General features: G+C 46.6%; 1 protein-coding gene and 1 long non-coding RNA gene across 2 annotated transcripts; both read left to right on the forward strand.

Moving 5' to 3' along the window:
* Positions 1–972: 972 nt before the first annotated feature.
* On the forward strand, positions 973–26247 carry GGT7 (gamma-glutamyltransferase 7). Its single transcript, XM_062589379.1, has 15 exons — positions 973–1173; positions 5972–6198; positions 7662–7813; positions 9253–9373; positions 10094–10161; positions 10927–11000; positions 11627–11820; positions 15231–15318; positions 16084–16211; positions 18503–18591; positions 19311–19463; positions 20285–20402; positions 21150–21287; positions 22588–22687; positions 24222–26247. Exons 1-15 carry the CDS (start codon positions 996–998, stop codon positions 24383–24385), a joined length of 1992 nt encoding a protein of 663 aa, XP_062445363.1. The 5' UTR covers positions 973–995; the 3' UTR covers positions 24386–26247.
* LOC134147857 (uncharacterized) lies at positions 1475–2353 on the forward strand. The gene is made up of 2 exons (XR_009960084.1): positions 1475–1617; positions 2014–2353. It is a non-coding gene; the product is annotated as an uncharacterized LOC134147857 (long non-coding RNA).
* Positions 26248–26635: the final 388 nt, after the last annotated feature.

Consider the following 26635-nt stretch of genomic DNA (forward strand, 5'->3'; position numbering starts at 1 on the left):
TATACTGGCCAGTAAATCCTCCAGCAGCATGGGGCCATGAGCACTCACAACCAGGCACAGTCCTCTTAGCACTAGTGAGAAAATTGGCTTGCTTTTCTGAGATATGAAGCAGCCTTTTGCCTGCCTGGGAGAGGGTCTAGCCCATGGCTACATCAGTGGCTGGCAAGGCGGGCTGCACTGTCTTCACGGCCATAGCCACAAACCTGCCCTGTCTCTCATCTGAAGGTCATATTCTCCTGGGGTATGTGTGAAAATTACTGCTGAGCCTTCCCTGGGCCTCTAGCATGCCAGCAGCAAGCAATTCTGCCACAGAGTGATTCTGGGTGGTGAGATGTATGAGCCCTTGGGAGGACAGGAGCGGATGGAGCGGAGGAGACTTGGCAGGCCTTGGGTCCGTCCACGTGGCAGCAGGCTCAGGACACAGAGGATCACTGGGCAGAGGGATGCCAAGAGCTTGTGCGCAGCGTGGCACGGCCCATCAGGTGTCATTTGTTTATTTTCCTAGAAAAAAGCCAAATCATTCTTATTTTTTGGGGAGAGCGGCAATGTGTCCACTGCAGCTAAACTTTCCCAGCACCAGAAGGAGATCTGGGGTTGAAACCAGAGAGGTCAGGACAACTGGTGGTTGCTAGCCCGGGCCCTGCCCTGAGAGCTGGGATACACCTTCAAGCTCTTCCATGCAGAAGATCATGCTGCAAAGCAGAAAAGCCCCAGGAGGAGGGTGGCTCTGGGACATCACGTGCAGCCGGAGGAGCAGCTCAGCCCGGATGCTGCTCGGTCCCAGGTCGCAGGCCACTGGGCTGCCCCAGTGGTGCTGTGCCGGCGGGACCCCGTGGCCTGCCCGGGCTCCTTCGGAGGAGCTGGGGTGGCAGGGCTGCCACTGGTGATGGTGCACGGGGTGCCTGGTGCCCGCGGCGGAGGCGGTCCCGGCCATGCCTGGCATGTCGCGCTCGGTCACTTCCGGCTCCTCACATCCGCACGGGGCGCGGAGCAGCATGGCGGTGGCGGAGAAGGAGGCGAGCCAGCAGAGCACCCTGGGCGCTTACTCGCCCGTGGACTACATGAGCATCACCAGCTTCCCCCGGCTGCCCGAGGAGGAGGCGGGCGGCGCGGCCGACACCGGCCTGCGCTCCCGGAAGGAAGAGGATGCATTCCTGGGCGAGCAGGACACGGGTGAGAGGGGGCAGGCGGCCAGCCTCACCCTGCATGCAGCCTGCACCTCTCCCCGGGCCGTTCCTGGGGGCGCCCGGCCCTGGTCCCACTTGCCATCCCAGGCTCCACGTCCTGCTCCATCTCCACCTCCAAGCCCCCTCGCTCCTGCATGCTCCCACTCGCTTGTCCACCAGTCCCTGCCTCCTCCCCTCCCTGGATCCTCCCCCACATCCTCCAGACTCCCTACACCCACCGTGATGCTCCAGAGCCCTCCGGCACTGCCCCTCACATCCCTCTGCCTTCCCCACAGCCACCAAAAGCCCCTGATCCTGGTTTTCCATGAACATCCCAGCGGCAGTTCCTGGCTGGTCTGTCTCCCACTCATACTTCTGCACGGGCTGAAAGGAACCGCTCCGCAACCCATGTCACTCAGGATTTAGGCACTTTGAGGGGGTAACAGATCAGGTAAACCAAGTCCAAACCTACCCCCAAACTCCTTCCCTGCCCTATCACATCACAGTGTCCCCAGGGAATTTGCAGAGAGGGGATAGGTAAGCCACATGCCAGCAGCCATGGCCCATGAGCCAGGAGGTCCAGGCAGGGCTCCTGTGCTTCTCTATGGGAACGCAGCGGCAAGTATGGCCACGCTCAGGCCAGCTGAGCTGGAGGACGAGCCAGCCACCACTGCCTGGGCACTGTGCAGCACCAGGAGTATCCCAGCCCCACTGCCTGCCCAGAGCCTGTGACCACCTGTGACAATGCCACCCCCCCATCCATCTCCACAAAGCATCAGCCTTTCACTTTGTTAAATCTTGGAGGCTCTCATCAAATCACAGCTGTGTCTGTTACTCATTTTTCCAGATCGCTATCACATTGCAGCCTTCATCACTGCACATATGCAACCAGTGCTGCTCATTTGTCTACCTTGGCCACAAGCTCCAGTGGGTCTGAGTGCTCGCGTCCATCGTCTTAGCCTCGGTGCCTTATTCACTAAATGGGAGTTTGCTGGAATCCCACATCCTCATTTTCCCCAGACTCTGCCTCACCCCTCACTTAATTTGCTGGGATGTGGCAAGAATCACAGGCATTAGAGCAGATCTGGAGGTTGGATACTAGCTGCAGATACAAGGAGGTTTTGCAAAAACCTAGTGATCTTTCCTGTCAAATACACAGCTTTAATAAAATCAGGTGTTCCTTTTAATTGCCTGTTTTTAATTAATGCTTCTGTGTAAACAGTTCAGAGTCACATTTTTCTCCTCTCCATTTTGAGTTTCCTCAAGTAATGTAGCCTTTCCCTGTGTTAAAATCCCCCAGGAAGCCATCACGATGGAAAACTGAACCTTGCAATTTTAACAGCCTGTAAGTTATCCCAGTGTAACACCGCTGACTGTAATTCACTGCTACAAGGATTAATTCATCCAAAGGCCTGTTTCTCTTCCCGTGGTGGTGATGGATGCCAGGGACCTGCTTCTGCTACAATCTCTCTGCCGAAGAAGCAGAGTTTGGTTCTGCAGACCAATAGCTTTGCAGTCTGAGACGAGATGCATGCCGCTCACGAAGGCTGTTTTACAGCCCCCAGGCAGATCTTTGGCCAGGTGACCCTCCAAGCCCAAACGCAGTATGTCAACAGGTCCCGCTTGCACCTTGTCCTTCACCTCATCCTATTCTGACTGTTGAGTAAAGTTTCCATCATCCATTTTCATCTTGTTCCATTCCAGCACCCCTTCACGACGAGAGCCAAGAAAGCAAAGGCCCCTCACGATGCATTTTTGCAGGAACAGTTCCTTCAAAAGCATGAGACCTCTCATATCTCATATGCAGCACAAGCAGTTTTATGTTGCTTTGGATGTGCAAGTATCCTGCTGGGGCACGAGGGTTTCCAGGTGTGTGTCCTTGGTCATGTAATTTCCCTGTGTGCTCACGTGTGGGATGGTTTGAAGAGCTTCCTCTCTCCTGTGCTACCACATGTCACCTAGAAATTCACTCTCATACAACATTATGTGTCTATTGCAAAGATATCTATGCTTCTTCATGCCACATGACCTGCCAAACCAAAAGGGATGGGAGTCTAGACCTCTGTTTTCTGCCATTTGGAAGATTTCATTAAAAAGAGGACTCCATTCTAGTGCTCTTGGTTCTGAGGAGAAGCCTTCTGAGGTGCCAAATGGTCCCAGATTGCAGCATCTTCCTGAGCCTACAAGCAGCTCCAATCTCTCTGCTGTCCCTTCACAGCATTTCTAGTGCTGAGGTGACCCTGGTTCCTCAAAGTGCCACTTCCCACACAAAACCAGGTTTCCTTCCTGGCCAAGCATGGAAATCAAATAGCAATTGGTAGCTTTTCTTTCAAGAGAGAAGGGTGAACGGTGATGCCTGGCACAGGCATCCGGATGTTGATGCAGCAGCCTACTCCTTGCCCTTCATGCTCGAGATCATCGGTGCTACTCAGAGAATCACAGCAGTGCTCCTGTTCCCTATGTAGTGTGAGTGGCTGCAAACAGCCTAAGTGACTTGCCCAAGGTCTTGCAGGAAGTCTGCTGCAGAGAACGAATGGCAATGTAAGGCTTCTGTGCTGGCTGGGTGCAGCCATCCAGGGAGCAGTGGCCTATCCTTTCTTCCCCTCTCCCATGGCTACTCTCTGAGTGGTTAAAGATCAGTCCAGGACCTCAAGGACACATTAGATTGCCCCCTGTCACCAGGTGCTATGGGAGCCTGAGGCAGAGCAGACGGATGCCATCCTGGGGAGGTTGGTGAAGGATCCCAGGTCAGTCCTTGCTCTATTTCCCTGCTGCTGGTGGAACTGCAAGGGGAAATGTGCCCACACCAGTGTCAGGGACTGTGCATGACACACTCACCGGAAGCATCCACTGCCAATCTAGTCATGGCCCTCGCTGGAGACACCTCAGCCTACTACCTCCAATGGGCCTGGGACCCCCCCCCCCCCGCCATGGTGCCCATACCCTGCAGGCCCCACTCGCTCAGACCTGGCCATCCTGTGAGAGGCTCCAGGTGTGCTGAGTGCTGCCATGGTCAGAGGTCCAGGCTGTGAGAGTTGAGCCCTTCCCAGTCCCACTCTTGAGTCACTGCAGCATGGATGAGATTGGTTCACCTTAAGGGGATTCCCCAATTGTAGGGGATTTACTTCAACTTGTGGCATCACTGAAATTAAAACTAATTCCCTGCCTGGCCCTAGGAGAACTGCACAAGGTCTGAGTTGGACCCCAAGGTTTTTGATGGCCTGACAAGGACATGGCTGGCAGTCCCCCAGGAGATACTGCCTGCTGCAGGAGATTGAAAGAGGCAAAGGGGATTATTGGGGCTGCAGAGTTTTCCACCTGCTCCTGCTCGCTTGGTGACCACTTACACCAAACCCAGAAAATGCCCCCTGAACAGAGGGACAGGCACTGCAAAGAGCGGGTGTCCCTGCTGCCACAGGCGTGAATGTGAGGCTGTGAGATCTGCAGCTCTTTCCATTATCTCTGCTCAGGGTGTCTTCTGGCTGGAAAGCAAGCTGGCAGTTGGACCTTTTATAGCCAAAGCCCCAGAAGGTCCAGGTTTGGGTCCCAGCCTGACTGCAAGAGAGGTCGATCCCAGGGAGTTCACAGTCCCCTGACCATGCATGCAGGATTAACCTGTAGGCACAAAACTATTCAGCATTTCCTGTCAGTCTCCATGAGGCAGAAGTCCTTTCTGCCTTGTCTTTTCCCTGTAAAGTAATAGCCCCCTACTCAGTGTCCCTCTTCTTCCCACCATGGATGCACAGAGCACTGCAGCCCTTGGGCAATGGGAATGGTCTGTCCTTGAGGAGGGCTAATTGTCTCTCAGGAGCCCAGGAGAAATTAAGTCAGGAGGTCCCAGCCATCCTGAGTCACTCAGTCCTGTTCGGTGCCTGGCAGGGATGGGCTTATCCTCTCCAGCAGCCTTCTGCATCCAGCCTTGGGCCCTACAGCTGGCTCCAGCAGCATCATGTGCTTGACATCACCCGTGTGCAGGCAGTGAATGCTCAGCAGGCACCCTTCCTGCCTTGAAAGTAGCAGCTGAAATGAGCAGAGAGATTTGAGATACATTTCAGAGCAAAACAGAGACTTTTTAGTTACACTGAACTTTGCTTGCTGTCCAGTGGATGTCAAGTATTGGGCGGTCAAGACTTCCTCCCATTGCATTTGCCATCTCAGAGGCTGGGAGTTCAGCAAGCAGCTTGATTTCACATGGACCTTGCCAGCCAGAGGATGTGAGAAATTAAAGCAGAGCCTTTCCTGCTGTAAGATCTGGTGGACCTTCTGAGACCTTCTAGTTTGCAGGTTTGCTCTCTACTCTGCCCCCACTTTGTCATGCTTACATAGAGGTATTTCCTCTGTCTATGTCACGTGTTCTGCTTTGAGTCTGTTTTACTCAGATGCTTCAGCTCAAGCATAGCTCCAAATAAAGCTGCTGGATTTTTTTTTTAATCTTAATCTCCCCTCCTTCACTTCTGCTGTATTTCTGAGACTTGTTAGCAAGTCAATTCTGTGTAAGAAACAATCCAAAGGAGCAGTAATTGTTGCAGGCTGATGAACTGACTGAAATGGAGCAAAATTCAGGTTTCTAAACTCTTCTTCAGGGAAAATTAATCTTGGAATAACTAGCACTAAAGGAAGGGAAGAGTAAAATGACCCAGAGCAGCATCTGAGCCAGAACGTCTATTGAGAGCTCAGATCAATAGGGAAGGTAATAGCTTTGCTGGAAGCAGCACAGTGTAACATTAGTGCTGGGTAAACACTGCAACAAGAACCCAGTGTTGCTCAATAAACTAACACTTGTTTTTTCCCTGCTGCCCACAAAGATCCAGACTCCTTCTTGAAGTCTGCTCGCCTCCAGCGCCTGCCCTCGTCCTCCTCAGAGATGGGCAGCCAGGATGTGTCCCCTCTCCGGGAGACGAGCAAGGACCCTTTCTCCGGAGACTGTAGCTGTCGGCAGGATGGGCTAACCGTCATCATCACCGCCTGCCTAACCTTTGCCACAGGGGTAACAGTGGCCTTGATCATGCAGATCTATTTTGGGGACCCACAGGTAAGACAAAACAGTGGCTTTGCAGTCTGCTCTGTGCTTTAGCTCTGAAAATAGAAGAGCCCTGCTGGGCTCTTTGCTCCTGCATTGTGTCTGGGGCTGCAAGTAGCAGTGCCTGACAGGTTTGGGGGTGCTGCAGGATGGAGCACAGAAACCCCTGCTCTGTATCCAACTGTGATTTGAGCCAGATGTGAAGGTTTTCAGAGAGCAATTCTCATTGAAGCAGGAGACATCTTTTGCACATCTTCACTTGTAGGAAGTTTTATGCATCTGTCTGTCAGAGCCTATCTCCAAAAGTATCTATTTCCATCCAAGATCAGGCAAGGAAAAGTCTGAAAACAGAGCACAACATCCTGCTAATCATCTCCATGGGCCAATGCTAAGTTCCAGAGCAAGGGTAGCGTGGTGGTGAAACCAAATTTTCCATAGAGGAAACATGCTACAGAACGTTTCCTATAAAGTCGTGTAGCCTGAGCATGGCAAGGGGTCATCCAGTAGACACATTTGTCCTTGCTACATGCCACCCAGCAGGGTAGATTTGGCTGCAAGTCCAGACAGAGAAAGAGAGGGTTTTACTGTTTTAATTCCTTTCTTCTCTTACTGAGATGCAAGTAAAGCTGTTGGCAGTGGGGTAGCTTGTCCTTTTGCTTGTCTGTTTGGGGCAGTTGAGAGTACCCAGAGTTATAATGCCAGAGTTATAATGACAAATGGAGGCTGTGCAATGCAGTCCCTTTGATGCAGCTACTGGGAAGGCCAGTCCTGCCCACCAGCCTGCCATGACCCTTCCATCCGAGCTCTTCCCAAGGCTACCCTGGTTCATGCTAAGGGCCAGCAATTTGGGTTTGAGAATTAACTTGGCTGAAAATGAACCTTTTTTAACTTCATGCAACTGCATGAACACTGGTGCTGGCAAAAAGCAAGGACAAGAACAAGCCATGTCCTTGTGGTCGGGAGGTGGGACTGTCGCTTTTAGCAGTTGCACAAGTGTATTCCTGTTTCCAGGGATTGCACTGCCACAGCTGTAAGGAGGGCAAACCACCCCTCTGTCACTCTTGAAGATTATTTCAACTCTGCTCTTGGGTTGTGGAGGATAGGGCAGAGCATGACCAATCAGCTTAGCACGCCTGCTGCTGCCTTTGAAAGCCAGATGTGATGATGATGCCAGTTGTGGCGATGATGAAAGCCAGATGTGCTGTGTGCCAGCTCAAATGCTGGCACACAGAGTTGCCACAGTTGTCCCAGTGTGGATTTGTGCCGAGAGATATGTTGCTTCCTCATTTGGAAGTACCTGAAAACTCAGGCCTGGCACAGCGTTGGCTCTGGTAAGTGGGAGCCAAGCAGCTGGCCTCATAATTACTGCTACATCAACCACAGCACCTGAATCGTCCCACAGAACCAAGCTGAGACTTGAGTGGCACTGGCACTTTCTCCTCAGGCACAACCACTCTTCTCTCCTCTTCTGGCAGCTCTTCCATCGGGGTGCTGTGGTTACCGATGCTGCCCGCTGCACAGCCCTGGGAATAGAGGTGCTCAACAAGCAGGGTTCCTCGGTAGATGCAGCCATCGCTTCGGCCCTCTGTGCAGGAATAGTCAACCCCCACACATCAGGGATTGGCGGGTAAGTATTAGCTGCTTCCCCTGTGCATTCTGCTTGCCTCGCGTTGTCTGCGGATGTCCTCACAGATTTTTTCCACTTAAGTGGAGATTTGCCTTCCTGTTAATCCAAGTCCCATCTTACAGGATGTGTTCACAGCAAGTCTAGCCCCCTCAGAAAGAGGGCAAGGGAGCCTCAGATCAGCAGAAGCCTTCTCCCCTGCTTTGATGTGTCTCCATGGCAGCTGTGGCCAGCCAGATTCACATCTCCAACTGTGTCCATACAGAAGTGTCTCTGTTCAGCTACAGCTTGTGCCTTCATGTCCTCCTTAGCAGCACAAGGAAGCCCCCAGTCACTGATAAGCAGACACCAAACCAGAGCTGACAGCAGGGCAGAGAGATCCATAGCCGATCCCCAGTGAGAGTAATCATGTGCCTGCTTTAGTGAGCAACGAGCTAATCTAAGCTTTAGGCTTGTGAATGTAGAAGAAAGTGACCATAGGCTAACTGAACTCTGGGCAGGTGTGCCAGGGATCTTACAATACTCCAGGCTCAGTCTAAATGTTGTTAGAAATCAGATGGTTCCCTCTATAAAGTCTGCTCTTTGTGCAATGGAAGAGTGAGGTCTGACCTTGGCTCCTGGTGGAACTGGGAAAGGTGAGGGAAGCATGCATGGAAAGGCTTGGATAAGAGCGCTGCTTGGGGCTGGCAAGCTCTCAGTGTGGGCTCCCTGCCTCCTCCCAGTGCTTGTTTCCCAGATTGGGAACCATCTGAGATTTGCATTCTCAGCCCTCCAGGAAGTCTTGGGAGTGTTGCATAAAACATTGTCACCTGATAACAGCTCCAAGATGAACTGGAGATTGTTCTACTGTAAGCAACACTCCCCCCACCCCCAACCTAATCTTGTTCAAAATTGCTAGGATTAGAAAGAAAATCCCACAGAATCCCAGCCTCAAAATGGAACAGATCCAGTGGCCCTGCTGGCCAGGCTGGTGAGAACTGATCCAGCCTCACTTCTTGAGTCATTCCCGTGGACAACCTGCTCCAGATACCAGGCGTCATTTGGTCATCCTGAAGAGCTCCCTTCGCTGCTCTGGAAGCAGCCACAACCCCAAAAAGGGCAGAAACATTCCGCTTACACTGCTGATGTCTTGGCCTAAGTCTGGGCCACTCTTGTGCAGAGAGCATCCAAGAAGGGCTCTGCTCCTGTGGTAACACCTGTGGCTTGCAGTGACGCCAGGCATGTTGAACCCAACAGTCTGTGTTGTGCATGAAGGCAGCCAGGATGGGCATCGTGGCCTTTCTTTCCTAGTGAGCTGTGAGTCCTGGATCTCTGAAGGGAGCTGACCAACTTACTATAATGCCCTCCTTTGCATCAGTGCCAGCAGGGCCTGTGATCTTTTGGGCTTTATAGTAGCATGACTGTTCATGTAGGGGTTGGCTAATCTCACCATCTCTCTGCAGGGGTGGGGTGATGCTGGTCCATGACATCCGGAAGAACAAGAGTGAGGTGATTGATTTCCGTGAAGTGGCTCCCCTGGGCATCCCGGAGGAGGAAGGCTTGCAGAAGGCCTTGGACACCAGGGTGAGGACCAGTGTCTGGATGGTTTTCTTCTCTGCAGCTGTAGTTGGCTGACGTCTCCAGGTTTCCTATCTCTCCATGCGCACATTCCACCCCAACTCCCAGGCTGAGGAGAAGAGAGGCTTGGGGAAAGAAATTAGTTAGGGGAACCCAGAGCCAGAAGTCACCTTTCATAGAGCAGACATCAGCACGAGTCAAACTGTCTTACATTCATCCTCCTCGCAACCAAGCAGGCTAAGCCACATCTCCTCTAATAATATCCTTTCTGCAGGATATTTGTTGTGCACCAGGAGATGAGAGGAAACCTCACCCTCATGTTTCCCCCAGGCAGCAGGTAGCATCTCCTGTGGCAAAAGGTCTCTGGTCCTGAGGACCTGAGGAGCCCCAGGGGAATACTCCTGTGGCACTTCTGAAATGCCTGAAGCCTGCAGGGCTCTGGGAAGTAAACAGCCCCAGTAAGGCAAGTGAAGTGAGTAAAACATCTCCCTCCAGCAGTGAGATGCCAGAAGAACAAGAGTCCTAGCAGGGAGCAAAAGTCCTCTGTTTGTCTGCTAAGTTATTTTTCCTGATTTCACTCAGCCTCTTCCCTTCTCCTAAAGACCATGCAAGCATCTTCCACGTGAGCATGATTTTCATCTCCTTTCTGCTAATTAGTTGACTTGCAATTGGGGAATGTGTACTTATAGGAAGGAAATTGTACTCTTTGTCCTTCCCTTTTTACAGCCAGGTCTCCTCGTGGGGGTGCCAGGCATGATACAAGGAATGCATCAGGCACACCAATTATATGGGAGGTAAGACAACTTGACTGGTGCAGGCGAGCCGGCATCATGCTGCAGTGGTCGGACAATTTGCCCTATGTGGTCCTTGTGGGAGAGCTGGGAGCACATGACCACTTGCCATTGGACCACAGACTCATCTATCAGTCATAACCATTAGTTAAGGGGTGCTTGGAGGTAAAAAAAAAAAAAAAATGTTCATTTTTTGTTGCTTTATTTAAAAGAAAGAATTCAGTTTTGTCACGTTTTGGGGGTTTTCACTAATGAATTGAAAAGTGAAGAATATCTAAAATTGAGAGTTTTCATCTTTATCTCTCATTCTCTTTTTTCCTTCTTGTCTTCAGTAAGAAAAGAAAGTTGATTACAACTGAAAAATGAACCACTACTTAAAAAGTGATAATTTTCAGCTTTGATTTTATCCTAAAAGCAAAAATTGTTGTAAACATTTTCTAACAAGTGAGAGGAAGAGTTCAAATGACTTGCTTAGGCTTGTGGTCTGACTCGAAATTCTACTTCAGAGATGCCCCTCTCCCCCGTCATTTTATTGACATTTCTCTCTGGGGCACATTGTGGATCACTGAGATGATCTTGATGAAGAGAAATAGCTCACCAAAAGCTCAGTGCTCATTTTGATGGTCTGGGCTGCAGCTTGCCCACAGTCTGGTGTTGCAAGAACACACTTACAGCACAGCCAAGCCCTATGCTTGCTCCCCCCCAACCAGTGCTGCCCTGCTGCATGCCCTTCCAAGACAGATTTCTCCTTGTTTTATTCTTTGGCAGACTCCCGTGGCCCGAGCTGTTGGGCCTTGTTGCTAGCGTCGCCCAGGATGGGTTCAATGTCACACATGATTTGGGTGAGTAAATGAAGAGGAGCCAAGGGTCCTTATTCATCTTTATTGCGCTGAAGTGGGAGAAGAGAGCTTGTGACACGTCTGGCAGGAGGTAGATGGTTATTTGCTGGAAATTAGGGTTCTTCTGACCTAGAGACGCATAGTGTCAGGAGCTGAGTGAGGCAACAGGAGACCATGATGACAAGAAAACAGGAGCCCTTTCCAGGGCACAGTAGAGCAAGGTGAGCAGATGGCAAGGGCTAGCCAGGGGATGGCAGTCTACTGTTATGGCCACAGCCTGGACCATGCTCTAGCACTAAGCTGGGACAAGAGGTGAGGGCTACCATGCTGGCTTTACTAAAGGCTCGCTACATGGCATTAGGGTAGACCCTTGTTCTCCCTTTTCTGCACTTTCTGCCCAGTCAGGCTTTACATGCATGCAATACACGAGCTGAACAGGGAGCTGAGCACTTAATTTCCTTCCCAGAGAACACGATCTGGCCACCTTGTGATCTGGGCTCCTAGTTTTGAAATAGGGCAACAGATAGCAGCAATTCCCAGATTTCCTTATCAAGTGCACAATTATTCCAAGTAGTCAGATGTCCTTCCCCCCTTTCCTGAGATACTGCTCTTCTCCTTCTTGCCTGCAGCTAAAGCTGTAAGTGAACTGAAAGACCTGAACTACTCTGACAAATTTCGGGAGACCTTCCTGCCAGATGGCCAGCCCTTACTGCCTGGCATGTTCGTGAGGCGACCGGACCTTGCAGCTGTTCTGGAGCTGGTGGGAGCAGAAGGAGCATCAGCTTTCTACAGTGGAAACTTGACACAGGAGATAATCTCTGAGGTGAGCTACACCTGTCCTTATCCCTGCCTCTGAATATGGCACAGCACAGGCCAGCCTAGAAAGATGTTACCTGCTTTATCATCCGCTTAAAATGGGACAAGCATATAGAGATAAGCCACAGCCAGTTGCCACTTCAATGATAGGGACAAATACATGGAGCCTCCTTTTTCCTTCCTGTCTGTGTCACTGCAGTCACACACAGGTCATTTCTACAATCTACAGAAGTGAAACCTGTGCTTTCCTGTATAATCAGGACAGACTGCCTTTTCTGATGGAGAGAAAAAAAAAATCTCAATTTCAAAACACCCTCTGGGCTGTATCAAAAGTAGTGTTAATGACAGCCCCTGCTTCCCCATAGGACAGACATCCCATTGGTGGGAAGCAATTTTTTTATTGTTGTTAATGGGACTTTGTGAGTTACTGACTCCAAGAAGATGGCTTAAAAATAAAACTGGAGTAAGTACACTGCCTTCTAACTTAAATAAATACTCCCCCTCTATTAAATGGTATAGGCTTTTGAGTCAGTTCAACCCATGGGCTGCATCACTGCTGCCTTTTACAGGACATCTCCATAAGTAGTGATGTTATTTCAGATTTGTGAGTGAACTTACAAGATGGAAACCCCCATAAACAGTCCTGCTTTTGTGACAGAATCATTTTAACATTTGCAGTATCACTGCAGCTCTTTTCTCTCTCCTTTCTGGCCAGCCTGCCTTTTCCACTGGCTGTCAGGACTGTCCCCAGAAGGGACATCAGTGATCCACCCTCCACCACCTATTCAGCTCTCTCCCTGCCAATACGTCTTGCATGCGAGTGATCAGTGTACAGATATCTCAATCACCATATACCTGAGGTGCAAAGGCAGGTTTCATGCCAGAATTTGAAGCAGAGTGAAATTTTATTACCACCTTCTTGCCCTTGAGGCCTCTTTTCAATGAAGAGAAGCATCACAGCCAGGGTTTGGCTGTCAAAACATGCCCAGAGAGTGCTGGCTCTCTGTGTGTGATTCACTCCTCAAAGCGGTGTCAGCACTAGCCTGTGCTCATTGGCACCTGCATCAGGAGCCACCCCTGAGGTGTCAGGAGGCTCCTGCAGTCCAGAGTGACTGATACGGACAGAGATTATTTCCTGGCCAGAAGAGGAATCAAGAGTCCTGGGTCTCAATGCAGCTTCTTTGCATTGCCATAGGCACATCATGCACACTCCAGTCAGCAAAAATTATCTCTCATTTACAGTGCCTGGTTCCACACGTGCCACCATCCTCCACTGACATCAGAAGGCTGAACTGTGAGGAGAGGATCAGACTGACTTGGACACACTGAGCATTGCCCTTATTTAGCTCCTGCTATTAGGAGTGGTCCAGAAAAAATGCTAACAAAGTAACTGTTCCGGTAAAAGAAATATTGGTGGCATAGTGGCAGTGGCATGAATATTTACTAGCATACTAAGTCCCACTGTCATATAAATTATACTGGAAAACTACTTTTATACCTGTGCAGCTGCAGCCACAGTGCTTGGTGGCACAGTTTTTCCTCTACTACCTTGGTTAACCTGATGCGTCTTTTAACATGTCATTAGTAATCTGAATGGCTGAAGTCTTAGATATTTGCAAGCTCTGTGTTTGGAAACTTTTTCCTGCAATTCACCTGCACTACAGCAGAGACTGTGGTGAATGTGGAGAATGAGGAAAAGGAGCAAATGTGGAAAGAGGCTCTGTCCAAACACCACTTTGTTCTTGAGTCATGTGTTCAGACTTCGCTGCTGAATACAGAGCTCTGCCTTAAGACTGGAAACATTATGTCCTTCCCATAATAATATTTATTTTACTAGCACCCCTGAAACACCATCACACATGTGGAAAGCTGCTGTTTGTACAGCAGTAGTTCAAAGCAATCCTGGGGAAAAGTCCCAAGCTCGTGGTGCATCTCCACAGTTAAATCCCTGATTATCACTCAGTCCTCCCCAATCTGATGGCTGCTTGTAGAGGGGAACAAGCTCTCTACGGAGGAGAAAGGCCTGGTATTGCTACACAAAAGGCACTGGCAAGCCCTGGGCTTGAGTGTGCAATTACAGGTTTGGCTGTAGAGTAGAGTTTGCTCTCTGGCTTCCCACATCAGCTTCACAGGGTTTATTGTTCCAGCAAAGGCAGGACAATTAAAGCAGTGAAATGATGTAAATCTCCAAACACCTTCTAGGAAAGTGCTATTCAGGAAGTCTGCAATGTGTGGCTGACAGAGGTTTCTCCCCTTTCTGTACCTTCCGACTCCTCCTGCCCCACTCCCAGCTGCTTCACTCCCAGCTGCTTCAGTCAGGCTTTCCCCTGGCATAGCTCCAGGGAGCCAGCTCCTCTGGCGTGGACACCTGCCTGCTAATATCAGCTGTTGTGCTCAACCAGGTCTTTTCCCCAGGATTGCTTTCAGAAGAGAGAAGGGATCCCAGGCGAGAGCCTTCTGCCGTTTTGGGGTGATCTGGCACACTGAAATAGGCATTGAATAAGTGCTGCAGCATACAGGTGCCATGCCTGACTCAACTCTGCTGATGTGCCCTCCCTTTTAATGCATTAGCTTTCCTGTTCCTGTGTTTCACCAGCTTCTGCCAGAGACAGTGTTTTTGTGCTAAGTTAGTTTGGAAACCAAAACACGTAAAGGTTATTTGTTTTTTCCCATTTTTGGATGGAATTCCAGAGGACTCATGCCAGCAGCAGCTCACCCCACCAGAATATCTTGCAGGCCTCTGTGTGGTTTTTCCTGGGGGAAAGAGCCAGCATGGTAGCACCTGTACACTGATGGGGGAAGTCACATGACATCTATTTCAGGGATTTTTAAGACCAGCAAATCAGAGTTATGATGGCTTCTACTTCATCTCCATCAAGACTCTGCCTCAGAAAACCAATAGTGGAGCGAATTACTCTATAGATGAGAGTTATCAAGCCCACTAAATTACAACTCTAGGAAAGTCTTAGAGAAAGGCCAAGGGTATAGCAGACCCCCTTTCACCTGAAATTCTTAAAAATAGAGTCAGAATCCTGAGCTAAAGATTTCTAGTGGTAGGGAACCTACTATGCCCACAGTCCTTTGCTTATGAATCAATAGTACCTTTTATCCCGTCAATACTCACAGGCTTCATAACTTTTAACATACTCATCCTTGCCATCCACTGGGAGGCAAGGCTGCAAGGCAGTGCTATTTTCCATCCTTACAGGTAGGCAAAACTTTTTCAGGGCACCTGTGGTGCAGAGGAGCTTTCAGAGGGGATCTGCATATCTTGACAGTGGTGGTGAGCCGGGTCTTCAAGGCTTTGTGTCATGAAAGCACAGATTTTTAATAACACAGCATTTGTTCACCCAGGCTGGCAGGAGGAATCCCGTGATCCAGCTTTCTCAGTATGATCTGCTTTGCCCTCCTATCCAGGTCCACAACTATGGAGGGGTCTTAATGGAGGAAGACTTCAGTAATTACAGTGCCATGGTGGAGAATCCAGTCCACACAGTATATCGAGGTAAATAGTGCTATCTGTCCTACTGCCATGCAGCTCCAGATAGAGGTCGTAGCAGCGCCTAACAAGCAAGTGCTGCACTGAGTGGTTCCTAACAAGCCCAAAGCTGCGCTGAGCTCTGTAACAGTGTCTGCTGAAGAGCCCTCCAGTGAGTTTGACATTGATGCATCACAGTCAGTTAGGGAGGTTTTTGTTAGTTAGTTAGGTCCATTTTTGAAATGGGCTTTTTTTCCCCCCTTGAGAGTGACTGATGGTGTTTTGCTATAATGTTACTATCTAAAGATGCAACATAAACATATGCTGATGCAATACCTAGATATAAATCGGACCATACGCTAGTGACTATGTCTGCAGGCAGCTCTCAAAGTTGATCTGCAAAGGAGAAAAACCTGCTTTATGCAGAAAGTCTTCTAAATGTCATTCTTCTATCAAAATCACTGTATTCACACTCCTGATACCTGTAATGTTATAAACCCATTTAACCTCCATTTATCCATACCGCAGTCCAGAAACCTGCAGCCAACCAAAAAGAGCTGAATTTCAGATGCAAAAAAACCCCACATTTGGGCTTTTTTTGTCCATCATAAATAAACAGAATGACATAGTATGAAGGTTTTGGGAAAATCTCTTCAAATCATATTGTTTTTCATCATCTTGCGAAGTCTGGAAAGCTTTCCACATCCTCAAGGACAATAGCTTATGGGAAAATATTATAATTAGACAGCATCCGGCCAAAGTAGCTTCATTCCTCTCTTCTTCCCTTCACAGGTCATCTTGTTTTCTGTCCCCCACCTCCACATGCAGGCCCTGCACTAATCACTGCACTGAATATCCTAGAGGGCTTTAACATCACAAATCAAGTATCCAGGGGGGATACCTTGCACTGGATGACAGAGGTAAGAGTAGGTTAAACATTTGGCTGAATTTGTTGTGCTACTAGAGAATTTATTGATTCATTGGTTGTACAAAACTGTTTGTAGGCAATTCCCAGAGGAGAATGAGCAAATAGACGGCTTAGGTGTAAATCTGAGCTGTGCTGCTGCCTCAGGTATCTGCAGAGGCTGGAATCTCCTCCCTGGCTGATCTCTTTCTTGCTCAAGCAGCACTTTTTCAGGAAGAAACAGCTGTGCCTTTTGTCCTTATCTTCTATGGATCATCACTACGGAATGATCCCACAGCAGCTGAGAATAGTCCTATCTATTTCCTTCACCTCTTATGCCACAGCAGCCAGGGCAGTACTAGAGCATTGTGAGGGCCCTGCAGGAGAGGCAGCAATGTGTGACTGCTGCAGCCAAAAAGCCACAATTTGAGATAACAAGGAAAACTAACCTAAGACTTTATATATTTTTTAAAAACTTTACCTTTTAGCTAACTTCATCATCTCAGGGGTCTAGATCATGATTTATGCAGTATTTATGTCAGTAAACAGCCCTACCAAAATATTGCAAGTTTCTAGGAAGACAAGCAAGTGCTCAGTTTCCTGCTCTGTAAGCACAGTTATGTTGTTAACAGGTCCACATCTGGGCTTTAAGAGTTGTGAATTTTAAGCAAGGATCACATCCCTGTAGCAGCGGGGCCACTGGGTGCTCATAAGTTACTGCCCCTCAGCAAAGGCATAACAACTAGAACTATTGCAACAAGAATTGATCCTAGAGCTGTGCAAAGACTGAGTAAGTTGATTCAGCTAAACTATTTTCATTGAGGCCCCTTTGCGGGTCCTTAAATGAATAAGTTGTGTTCTGTGTTTGCATCGGGCCAAGTTCTTTCCCCAGTTGGTAGCATGTCCCAGCTGAGGAACAGCAACCTTTGAATAAGGAGCAGCCACTTCAGAAGCAGAATTCAAATCATCTTGATTGCTTATGATCACAAGCCTGAACACATGGCTGAGATTCAGTGCTAGAAGGTCAGCACCAAATAGTTCAGCCCTGGGATAGCAATGACCAAGATGTCCTTAACCTGGGCTTGTGAGGTGGACACATGCTCTGCTTGTTTCAATGGAGCTCATCCCTGGCTACCAGGCTTCTCTAAATCCTCCTCAAACTACTAATGGTGGCCAGGAGACTGTTTCACGGAAATAGCCACCTTCTCCAGAAGTTAATCATGTCTTAAGTTGTACATCAGAAAATAAATGATAACACTTAAGGAGAGGTTCTTCATGCATGGCACATATCAAAACAGAATTAATGTCTGGCTATCTACCTGGAGGATTATATGCTGACTTGAACCTTGAACGAAAATGGCATGAACTAAAAACTGAAAGAACCTAATGTGTTTCTACTAGGCACATGGTGGTTTGATTGAAGAGCACATTTCTTCTCATGGCTGTCCTTTGGGTATGTCTCTGTCCTGGCCCAAAGCTGCTAGTCAACTAGAGTCAAAACCCAGCTTCTAGGGGGATGGAACAAAACATACATTTATACAAGGTCTGAGCAGTCATCCTGTACTATGCCCTGTGTGCCATTTGTGAAAATTGGCTGTTCAGTCCAAAACTAGGGCTGGATAAACTGTGTCTCTTGCAGTCACATCTTCTTTCCTGATGTCTAACAGCCTGGCTGAGGCTGACAGGATTCTGTATTTATGAAAAAAAACCAGATCTCATCCTCTTTAAAAGTGTCATTCCCAAAGCATCCTGGAATCAACATTCAAAGCTTTTGGGTGACTTACAGCTAGATAGAAGGATAACATTAGATGGTGAGGAGAACAGTGTCTTTCTGCTCAGCTATGGTAGTATGCCACTGGAGCTGTATTCTGGAGACATGGGCAAATCCATTCCCATTGCGATTCTGTTGGATTTCTGCTGTTTTAGTGAGCACTTGGGAATAGAAAAAAGAAAGCCGCATCCTGGTGACCCTGTTTCCCAGATGGCAGTGTAGCTGAACCACTGAGCTGGGCTCAGTCAGCTGGACAACTACTGTTAGGCATGTTTCACCTTGGACAGCACATGTACAAATCCTGCTCCCCCAGCACAAAATTTGCCATGCAAAACCTGATGGACTTGTGTCACAATATCCATGCCCGGTAACCCTTTTCACTGAGATATTCCCAGAACCAGGCTTTTAGACATTTTGTTTCATAGGCTTTAGCCAACATGCTGGGAGAGCAGATACCTTTTCCTGTGTGAAGAACAGAAAGTGGTATTACCAGGGCCACCTAAACGTTGCTCTTTTTCTCTGTGTGTTTGATTTAGACATTAAAAATAGCCCTGAGTCTAGCTAGCAACTTGGGAGACCCAACTGATGATGTGTCCGTCACTCATGTTGCAGAAGGCATGCTCAGGTAAGACTGAGTCTGACAGCCACATTCATAGTTGCAACAGCCTGTGTTTTGGATATCATTCCTTGATTTGTTCTTTTCCTTGCACATGAAAAACTTATTTTTTTTCTACCATCTCTTTTACTGAGGAAAGACCAGTCCTTGAGGGTCCTCCTAGGGCTCACTCTTCCAAAGCATCACAGCTGACCCCAGAAGGCTCTGGGGATTTCCTAGCACAGAGGTTTCCTGGAACTAGCTCAATCCTGAGGGTTCCTCCCACTTTCTCATTCCTCTAAATATTACTTCTCAGCTGGTCAAACAAATAGCTCTCCATGTGTTCATGGCTGTGACTGCAGTATCTTGCTTTTCTTTGGGATTTCAGCCCAGCCTTTACCTCAGAGCCATTTTTAGCCATGGTTGTTGGCACAAACCTGAATTTAACTTGCCCTCCTCTGCCCTCAGAAAGACCAGCACTCAGCTAGGTTCTAATACCTCTTCTCAGTGAGGGGTGAGTTCAGCACCACAGATAATGCCTGGAAGGTCTATGGCATTCCCTCTCTTGTAATGAGACATCTCATTTCCTTCTATTTGATGATCCAGAGGAGTTCCCTCTTGTCAGTATGAGCCCTTTTAGGGAACAACAGCCAGTAGCTGTGTAGATATACTCCAAACAAGAGACTGAAAAGTGTTCAGCTTTCTAAACTCATTGCTCTCTTTCCTCTTTCCCTCTCTCATCACTGAAGTAAATCAGAAGCTAATTCCCTGCGTCAGCTGATTAATGACTCCCAGTCGTTCTCTTCTGATCTCCGCATGCCTCACTTCTCTGTGGAAAGCGGACCATCTGCTAGCCAGGTCCTTGTCATGGGACCTGATGATTTCATTGTTGCAGCTGTAAGGTAAAGGATTTATTTCTCTCCGTAACAGGTTCAGAGGGAGGGAGGAGGGAGAAGAACATACATTCAGCATGAAAGCATGAGACCAGATCTGGAACTCATTAATATGGGTTGTCAGGTTTCCCTCTCAGAATTAAGTTAGCCTAGGACTGTGGCTTTCAGCCTGTAGTCCATGGTCTGCTTCTCAAGGAGCCTCAAAAAGTAAGAGAAACAATCTTATTATGAGAGGTTGTGTTTTCTAGACAAGATTTGCATTTCCAGAGGAAATTTTGTATTTATCTTTAAAGTAAAAATGGTTTAAAATCACAGGACAACATCAGCTACACTCCCACATTCCTCAGCTGCTCATGGGGCAGGAAGGTAAAGGCAACCAGGCCTGCCCTGTTCAAGTGAGCCCTGGAACAGGAAGAATGGGGAAGATGAGGTGGAGGTGTGTGAGCTGGGAAGGCCTTGTGGTGCTGCTCTGCCTGTGCAATCTTACCAGCTCTGCCCACAGCCCTTGCACAGTGCAAACATCTCTGGAGTAGCCTGAGTCTGCTCCCTAGAGAAGAGGTGATACCTGAGCTCAAGGAGTGACCGGGACATGGATACTGACATAATCCATCACCTACACGGGTATCCTTAAACAAAGGCAAGGACTGAGCCTCTATGGCCCACATGGTTCCTGCTCCTAAATGCGTAGAGACCTTTCTTTATTCACATCTAGCCAGCCCTAAAAACCTGCTGAAGATTCTCTGTCAAGAAAATTAAAGCACTGAAAGCCTTGAGGTGTACAGCAAATCACTGGGAAAACTTTGATGAAATTCCCTTGGGTTTCTTTTCAGTTCCTTGAACCGTCCATTTGGCAGTGGAATAATAACGCCTTCTGGTATCCTTCTGAACAGTCAGATGTTGGACTTCTACTGGCAAAATAGAACAATGAACCACTCCATTCCCAGACCGGTAATGAATAACATGACAAAATTTTATTTGAATTGTCTGTATTATTTTTATTAATGTTATTCTCATCTCCACAACAGTGAGGCTATTTAATGCCTTATTAATAACTTAGAGAGGACTGTTTATAGAAAAGCTCCTGCTTTTCCTTATATAAGCCACCAAAATAGATTAAAGAGAAGGCTTCATGTGTACCAATTATCACCATAATGCAGTGTAATCAAACAGCATAATACAGCTGCACTTCTCAGGTATATATTCTTCCTCTAGTCCAGCAACACTTTAAAGCAACCAACCTTTTCTGTGGAATTGAATTAAGAAGACATTTTTATGATTTGCTGCTCTGTATGCTTAAAAATAATTGACAGGGGAAGAAAAACCTTCAAGTCTTAGAAAGAAATGATTACAGATGGCTACTGGTGTTCTGCAGTGCTGCCTTGTAGTTCCTTCTTGCCATGCACTGAAAAACCATGCCACTTTGCTTTGAAAGCATGGCACTTCAGAAGTGGTGAATGGCTCTCTGTATATTCTCTGTAAAAGGGCTTTGGGAGCAATGGCAAGAAAACTGCCAGATTCTGTTAACATCAGAGCATATTTTCATAGCAGCGTGAATGGTAGCCTTGTAAAAAAGAACACAGTTAGAATCTAGTTGGCTCAAGTGGAAAGAGAAACAAGGCAATATGAGCAACTTGAGCACAAATAAACTTTGGTCAGTGATTGAATTGTTTTGGGGTGTCTTTTCTTCAACTGCAGGAAAACATTATGCAGCCTCAGAAACGGCCCCTGTCTTTTTTGTTGCCCACTATTGTGAGACCGTCAGAGGGGATGTGCGGGACGTACCTTTGTCTGGGAGCCAACAACGGAGACAAAGCCTTGAGCAGCATCGTTCAGGTCAGTGTTGAGCGGTGTCCAGGCATTAGCCCTCCTGGAGTTCCTGTTGAGGGTGCGCCTCTCAGCGCTGAATAGGGTCCCCTCCTGCAACACATGATTTCCATTTTTAATATCCCAGGCATTGGCAGAAACTGATGGCCATAGGATTATCAGTTGTTGCCACCAATTCCACACATCTAGTCATTTAAATCTCTAAGAACTATCACAGAATCACAGAATGGCTGAGGTTAGAAGGGACCTCTGCAGACCATCTAGTCCAATTTCCCTGCTCAAGTAGAGTCACCTAGAGCACGTTTCCAAGGATTGTGTCCAGATGGCTTTTGAATACCTCCAGGAAGGAGACTCCACCACCTCTCTAGATAATCTGTTCCAGTGCTCTGCCACCCTCACAATAAAGAAGTTTTTCCTAATGTTCAGATGGAACTTCTTGTGTTTCAGTTTGTGCCCATTGCCTCTTATCCTATCCTCTCAACACCCTCCCTTCAGCTACTTAACTGCTGGTTTACTTTTTTTGCTAAGACAGAGTTTGCACCTTTCCTGATGGTATGGCTTATAATTGTAGAGGAAAAAGATCTTGATGAATTCCGTAATGATTTTGTGTCATTGCAATACCTGTTCAAAGTTCATCTTAAGGATCATTTGGAGAAAAGGAGCTCTTTGTACTTAGAGAATTGCAGGAGGCTGGCAGCCCTTTAGCCCTTTTCCCTACGAAAAGCTCCTTTTAGCCCATTCCTGACTGAACTCCTCCCTACTCAGAACTCTCTATAAATTGCTCCTCCTAATTTATGATTTGTAATGAAATGAACTACTTGGCAATAGCTTGGCTGTATGCACAACAGCACCGAATTATTAAAAACAAAGGCAAAACGGAAGCTGCCTCTCCTTTACCTCTTGGAAGGCGTCAGCCAGAGCAAAATTAAAGCCAACCATTGCCTCCTAATGCTCTGTTTGGAGAGACCACGTGCTGTTCTTTTGGCTGTAACAAATACCTTTTTAGATATGACGTCAACTTCCAGACATACAACTCTCTTAATTCATCAGGAACTATGTAACAAAAAGCCCACACAATCCTGGAAAAGTACCTTTTTTCCCCAAGAACAATATAAAGGCAGTATTTCAAGGCTCTCTTTGTATGTGTGAAGCCCTGCATTTAATTCATGCAGTTTGGTAAAACATTCAATTCTTCTTTGCCTGCTACCTCTGCAGATGTTGAAGCCACTGATGAGGGGGTGCACAGGAATTTTGTGTCTCGCATTCTCATCACTTTGTTATTCCTGGGGATTTTTTTATTCTCTTGCAGGTTTTACTAAATGTTTTAACATTTAACAAGAATCTGAGCGAAAGTTTGTCACTTGGTCGACTTCATCCACAGCTTCAGTCCAACACTTTGCAGGTTGACAGTGAGTATGGAAACTGCGTATGGGATAGCCTCAAATCTAGCATGTTTAGAAAAGTAGCAGGATTTTCTTAGCACACTGCTGTGAAACTGTGGCACAGCCCAGCACACTGCTCATCATCTTCTAGCAATGACCCAGTGGGTGCAGAGTGTTTTGGAGCAGACGAAAAGCTGCTTCTCTTCAATGACATCTCTGTCCCAGCTCACCTCTTGATAGCAGTTTTGTCCTTAAAACCTTTTGGTGATCTGACAACTATGTCCCTGAAGATATCCAAATAAACAAGATCACACCCACATCTTTACCCAGACAGACCCTGAAAGCAGGCAGATCTTTATATAGAGCATGCAGGCAGTGTAAGCTCCAGGTACTACCACTGCCAAAAATGCTTTTTCTTTCACTTTCCATCCCCTATTTCTAATGCCACCCAGCTAGAGAAGACAAGGCTTATGACATGGCTTTTTGCTTGGCAGTGCTAGAAATCCACATCAATGTTGACACTCTGGAGACTGAACTGGCAGCTCTTGTCCTTGTTTTTGAAAGTCTTGGACTATTTTCACAAAGTCCAATATTTTAGTAGAGCAACTGTAAGTGAAATTTGGTTCTAATTTCAGATAAAATAGCCTAAGTTTCTAGGCCTTGCCATTTCAGAGGAAAGCTTAAAAATGTATGTTGAGTATGACATGCAGGCTTGCAAATTAGAATTAAATTAAAATGAATGAATTTAGTTTAACTAATTAATTAAACTAGTTAAAACAAATTCAAAACTGAAAAAGCATTTGTAGGTCCTAATTTGTGTGTTTGGATATTTGTCATTAACAAAACGTATGTTAAGAGAAATCTGCAATGTACATAGCTTAAATTACTATGAGAATTTTTGTGTGTCTGAATAGTTCATCCAAGTGCATCCCCAGTTTCATATCCTCAGAATTATATTCATATGGAAATTATAAAGCACCAAATAAAATAAACAAAATAAACCAGAAGATCAAGAAACCAAAGGCAGATGGCTGAAAGAACGAGAATGACATGCAAGGGAAGTTGGGAGGCTTATCACACTTTAATTTAGTTTGTCATTTGGCAACTTGTTTTACTATCATCTCTTTTGAGCTGCCTCGCACCTTACTTTGATTTAATGTTTATTAATACTATTGTTTGCAACTAAGCTCTTCAGAACAGAGACTGCCTACTGTTCTGTGAATAGAAAATGAAAATAGATGCCAACAACATTTTCCCTTTTTTCCAAAGAGGAGGCTCTTTCACATCTTCAAGTGATCTTCTGTAACTCCTTATTTTCCCCTGCTGCACAGAGCCTCTGAACACAGTTATGATCACTTTCTTTGCTGCTGAGACCTGAATGTCTTCTCCTTAGGGCTAGTCAGTGCTGATTCGCTTCGGCCATTTGGCTCACCCTATCTGGGAAACATTAGCAGGCAGTTCCCCTTACACTGGAAACCTCAAAGGATTTAGGAGAGAATTTTATCTGTATCACAAATAATGGTGATTTCGGTTACAAACTCCTCTTTTAAAATCCCTACAGGTGAATTTTCTCAAGAAGATATTGAACTTCTTGTAGCCAGGGGCCATCAAGTGGATAAAGTCAAAGTGGTCTCCCTAGTTCATGGGGCCAGGAGAACCAACAGTTTCATCATTGGCCTGAAGGACCCCAGGAGCGAGGATGCTGCAGGAGCCACAATACTATAGCAACTCCCAGATGGTGTGTTCACTGAACAAGGCTTTAGACATATCAACAGAAGTGATGTGCATGTTCTGAAATGGCCCCCAGAGTGGGACCACTGTATACACACTGCTGAGTAAACTCTCTGCATTCCCTACCCTGGACAACACAAGAGTGGTTAAAAAAAGCAACCATATAGCCTGCTCATTTTTGTTTTTCAATAATTGAATTGCAAGCAGCTCAGTCATTGTTACAGAAAGGCAGGGCACACACTTCTCTTTCCGCAATCCTGTTAATAATTTCAGTCACTTCAAAAGCCAAATTTTAGCCAGCATCTTCATTCTAATGAGCAGGAACTTTAGCAAAGGAAACAATGAGAGGAACAAACAGCTGCTGATGCTACTGTCATCTTCATCTCCATTTCTTCCCCAGGTTTATTCTTTGCCTCTTGCATAAGTCAATAATTAATACAGCCAGCCTAATGTAGTGTTTGCAGGTGCCTGTAGATGGAATATCAGGGAGTCCTTTAATGTTCAATACAGACAAACTGATTTTTATAAGCTTGCAGCCCCCTACGTTAGCTCCTTTTCACACATCACTACATCCCTTGAAATTTTGGAGTAAATATTTTGAATCAAGTCCATGCAGACTCACTGGAGGTCTGACTCTGAATTGGTTTGCCTCTTAACAGCAAAGTTGGACCAACAATTCACTGCTCTTGTTCCCAGAACAGCTGCACCACCGTATGTTGTGTAATGCAGAGCAATGGTTTTCAACTTCAAATAATTTGTGGCCTCTCCCAATAGTTTTCTTACAGAGGTTCAGGCTCCTTCACAGTGAATTTAAGCTTACTGGTAATGGGCTTATTTTTCTTGGATACTTATCTTAGAAGTACTCTAGAACTTGCAAGAATCCACAGACTGAAAACCAGATGGAGAGCATTTAGGCAGATTCAGGGCTTTCTTTACACTGCCTTATCTCAGCCTGCTTTGAAAGCAGGAATTGTATAATCCCTGCAGAGAGGCTTGGGATTTTCTGCTTACTAAATTCATGCCTGTACTTCAGCTCAGCACTTCAATGCTGGTGGCTACATTAGAAAAGCTGAAGAAAGTGAGAGGAAAAAATGTACAACAAAGCAAAAACTACTGAGAGATTTTTCTTTCCCTAACATGTAACACAGAATATAAGAACAATTTTGCATTTCTTGCGCCAAATAGAATGAAAAAATATCACAAGCAATTGCTGCACCATCTCATTCAATCCACCTTTGAAAATTTCCTTCTACTTTTACTAGTAAGTTAGGTAGACACCTAGCACTACAAAGTTTTGAAATCTGATCACTTGTTTCCTGCAGTCTCAACTGTAACTATTTCCTTTGAGGTGCAAATGTGTCTATGTGGCCACTGTACATTTTATATATGTATACCTGCTTATGGTTGTCTTGGTCTTCCATGTGGTGTTAGGCAAGTTATCCCAGACCTTCCTTCTGAGGGAATAGGGATCTAGACCCTTGTAAATACTGATTTGTTTGTAACACACCTCCTTATGTTATTTCCAATTTGATAAGGGAAGTGAGCAGGGCCGTTTTGAGATGGGCACTGAACTACCACAGATAATCAGACTAATCATTCCTGACATCTGTCAGCTGAGGATCTCAAGCATCTTATGTTGAGTCTTGCACGCTATGCTGAGGAAGGAAAGAGATACTTCTGTGCTCCACTGAGATGTAGCCACCCATGAAGCAAGTGAGGCAGCTATTTAGCAAACATGAGCATCTCCAATATTTTATGTTACAAATAAGCCAATAGCAGAGCGTGGCCAAGAGACAGCAGAAGTACAACAGCACACTTTATCTTTGAGAATAAAATTGTATTCTGTGTCACCAAAATGTTGTCATGGCAAGGACAGTATTTCTTCACTGTAGAGATGTAGAATCTATTTATTTATTTTTCTGTCATAGCAGCTAGCATTGGTCACTGTCCAAAGCTGGAATATTCATGAAAATGTACATCTCTTGTCACAGATATTTTAAAGTTAACAGGAAAGGAGAATTGATTTCTGTGCTGTGAACCTCACTGATGGAATTTGGGTTTTTTCTAGTGCAATAACAGCACTGATCTGTCCCTCAGACATGGAGCTTTACCAAACAAAATTGCAAAATAAGTTGTCAAGTAATTATTATTACAGTACTTTGCATGGAATATTACAAAACACTTTGAAAGATACGATTTCTACTTATTAATTGAATTCTTTTCACCAATTCACTTCTGATGCTG

Source organism: Rhea pennata, chromosome 16 (genome assembly GCF_028389875.1).
Source record: "Rhea pennata isolate bPtePen1 chromosome 16, bPtePen1.pri, whole genome shotgun sequence".
NCBI classification, from domain to species: domain Eukaryota; kingdom Metazoa; phylum Chordata; class Aves; order Rheiformes; family Rheidae; genus Rhea; species Rhea pennata.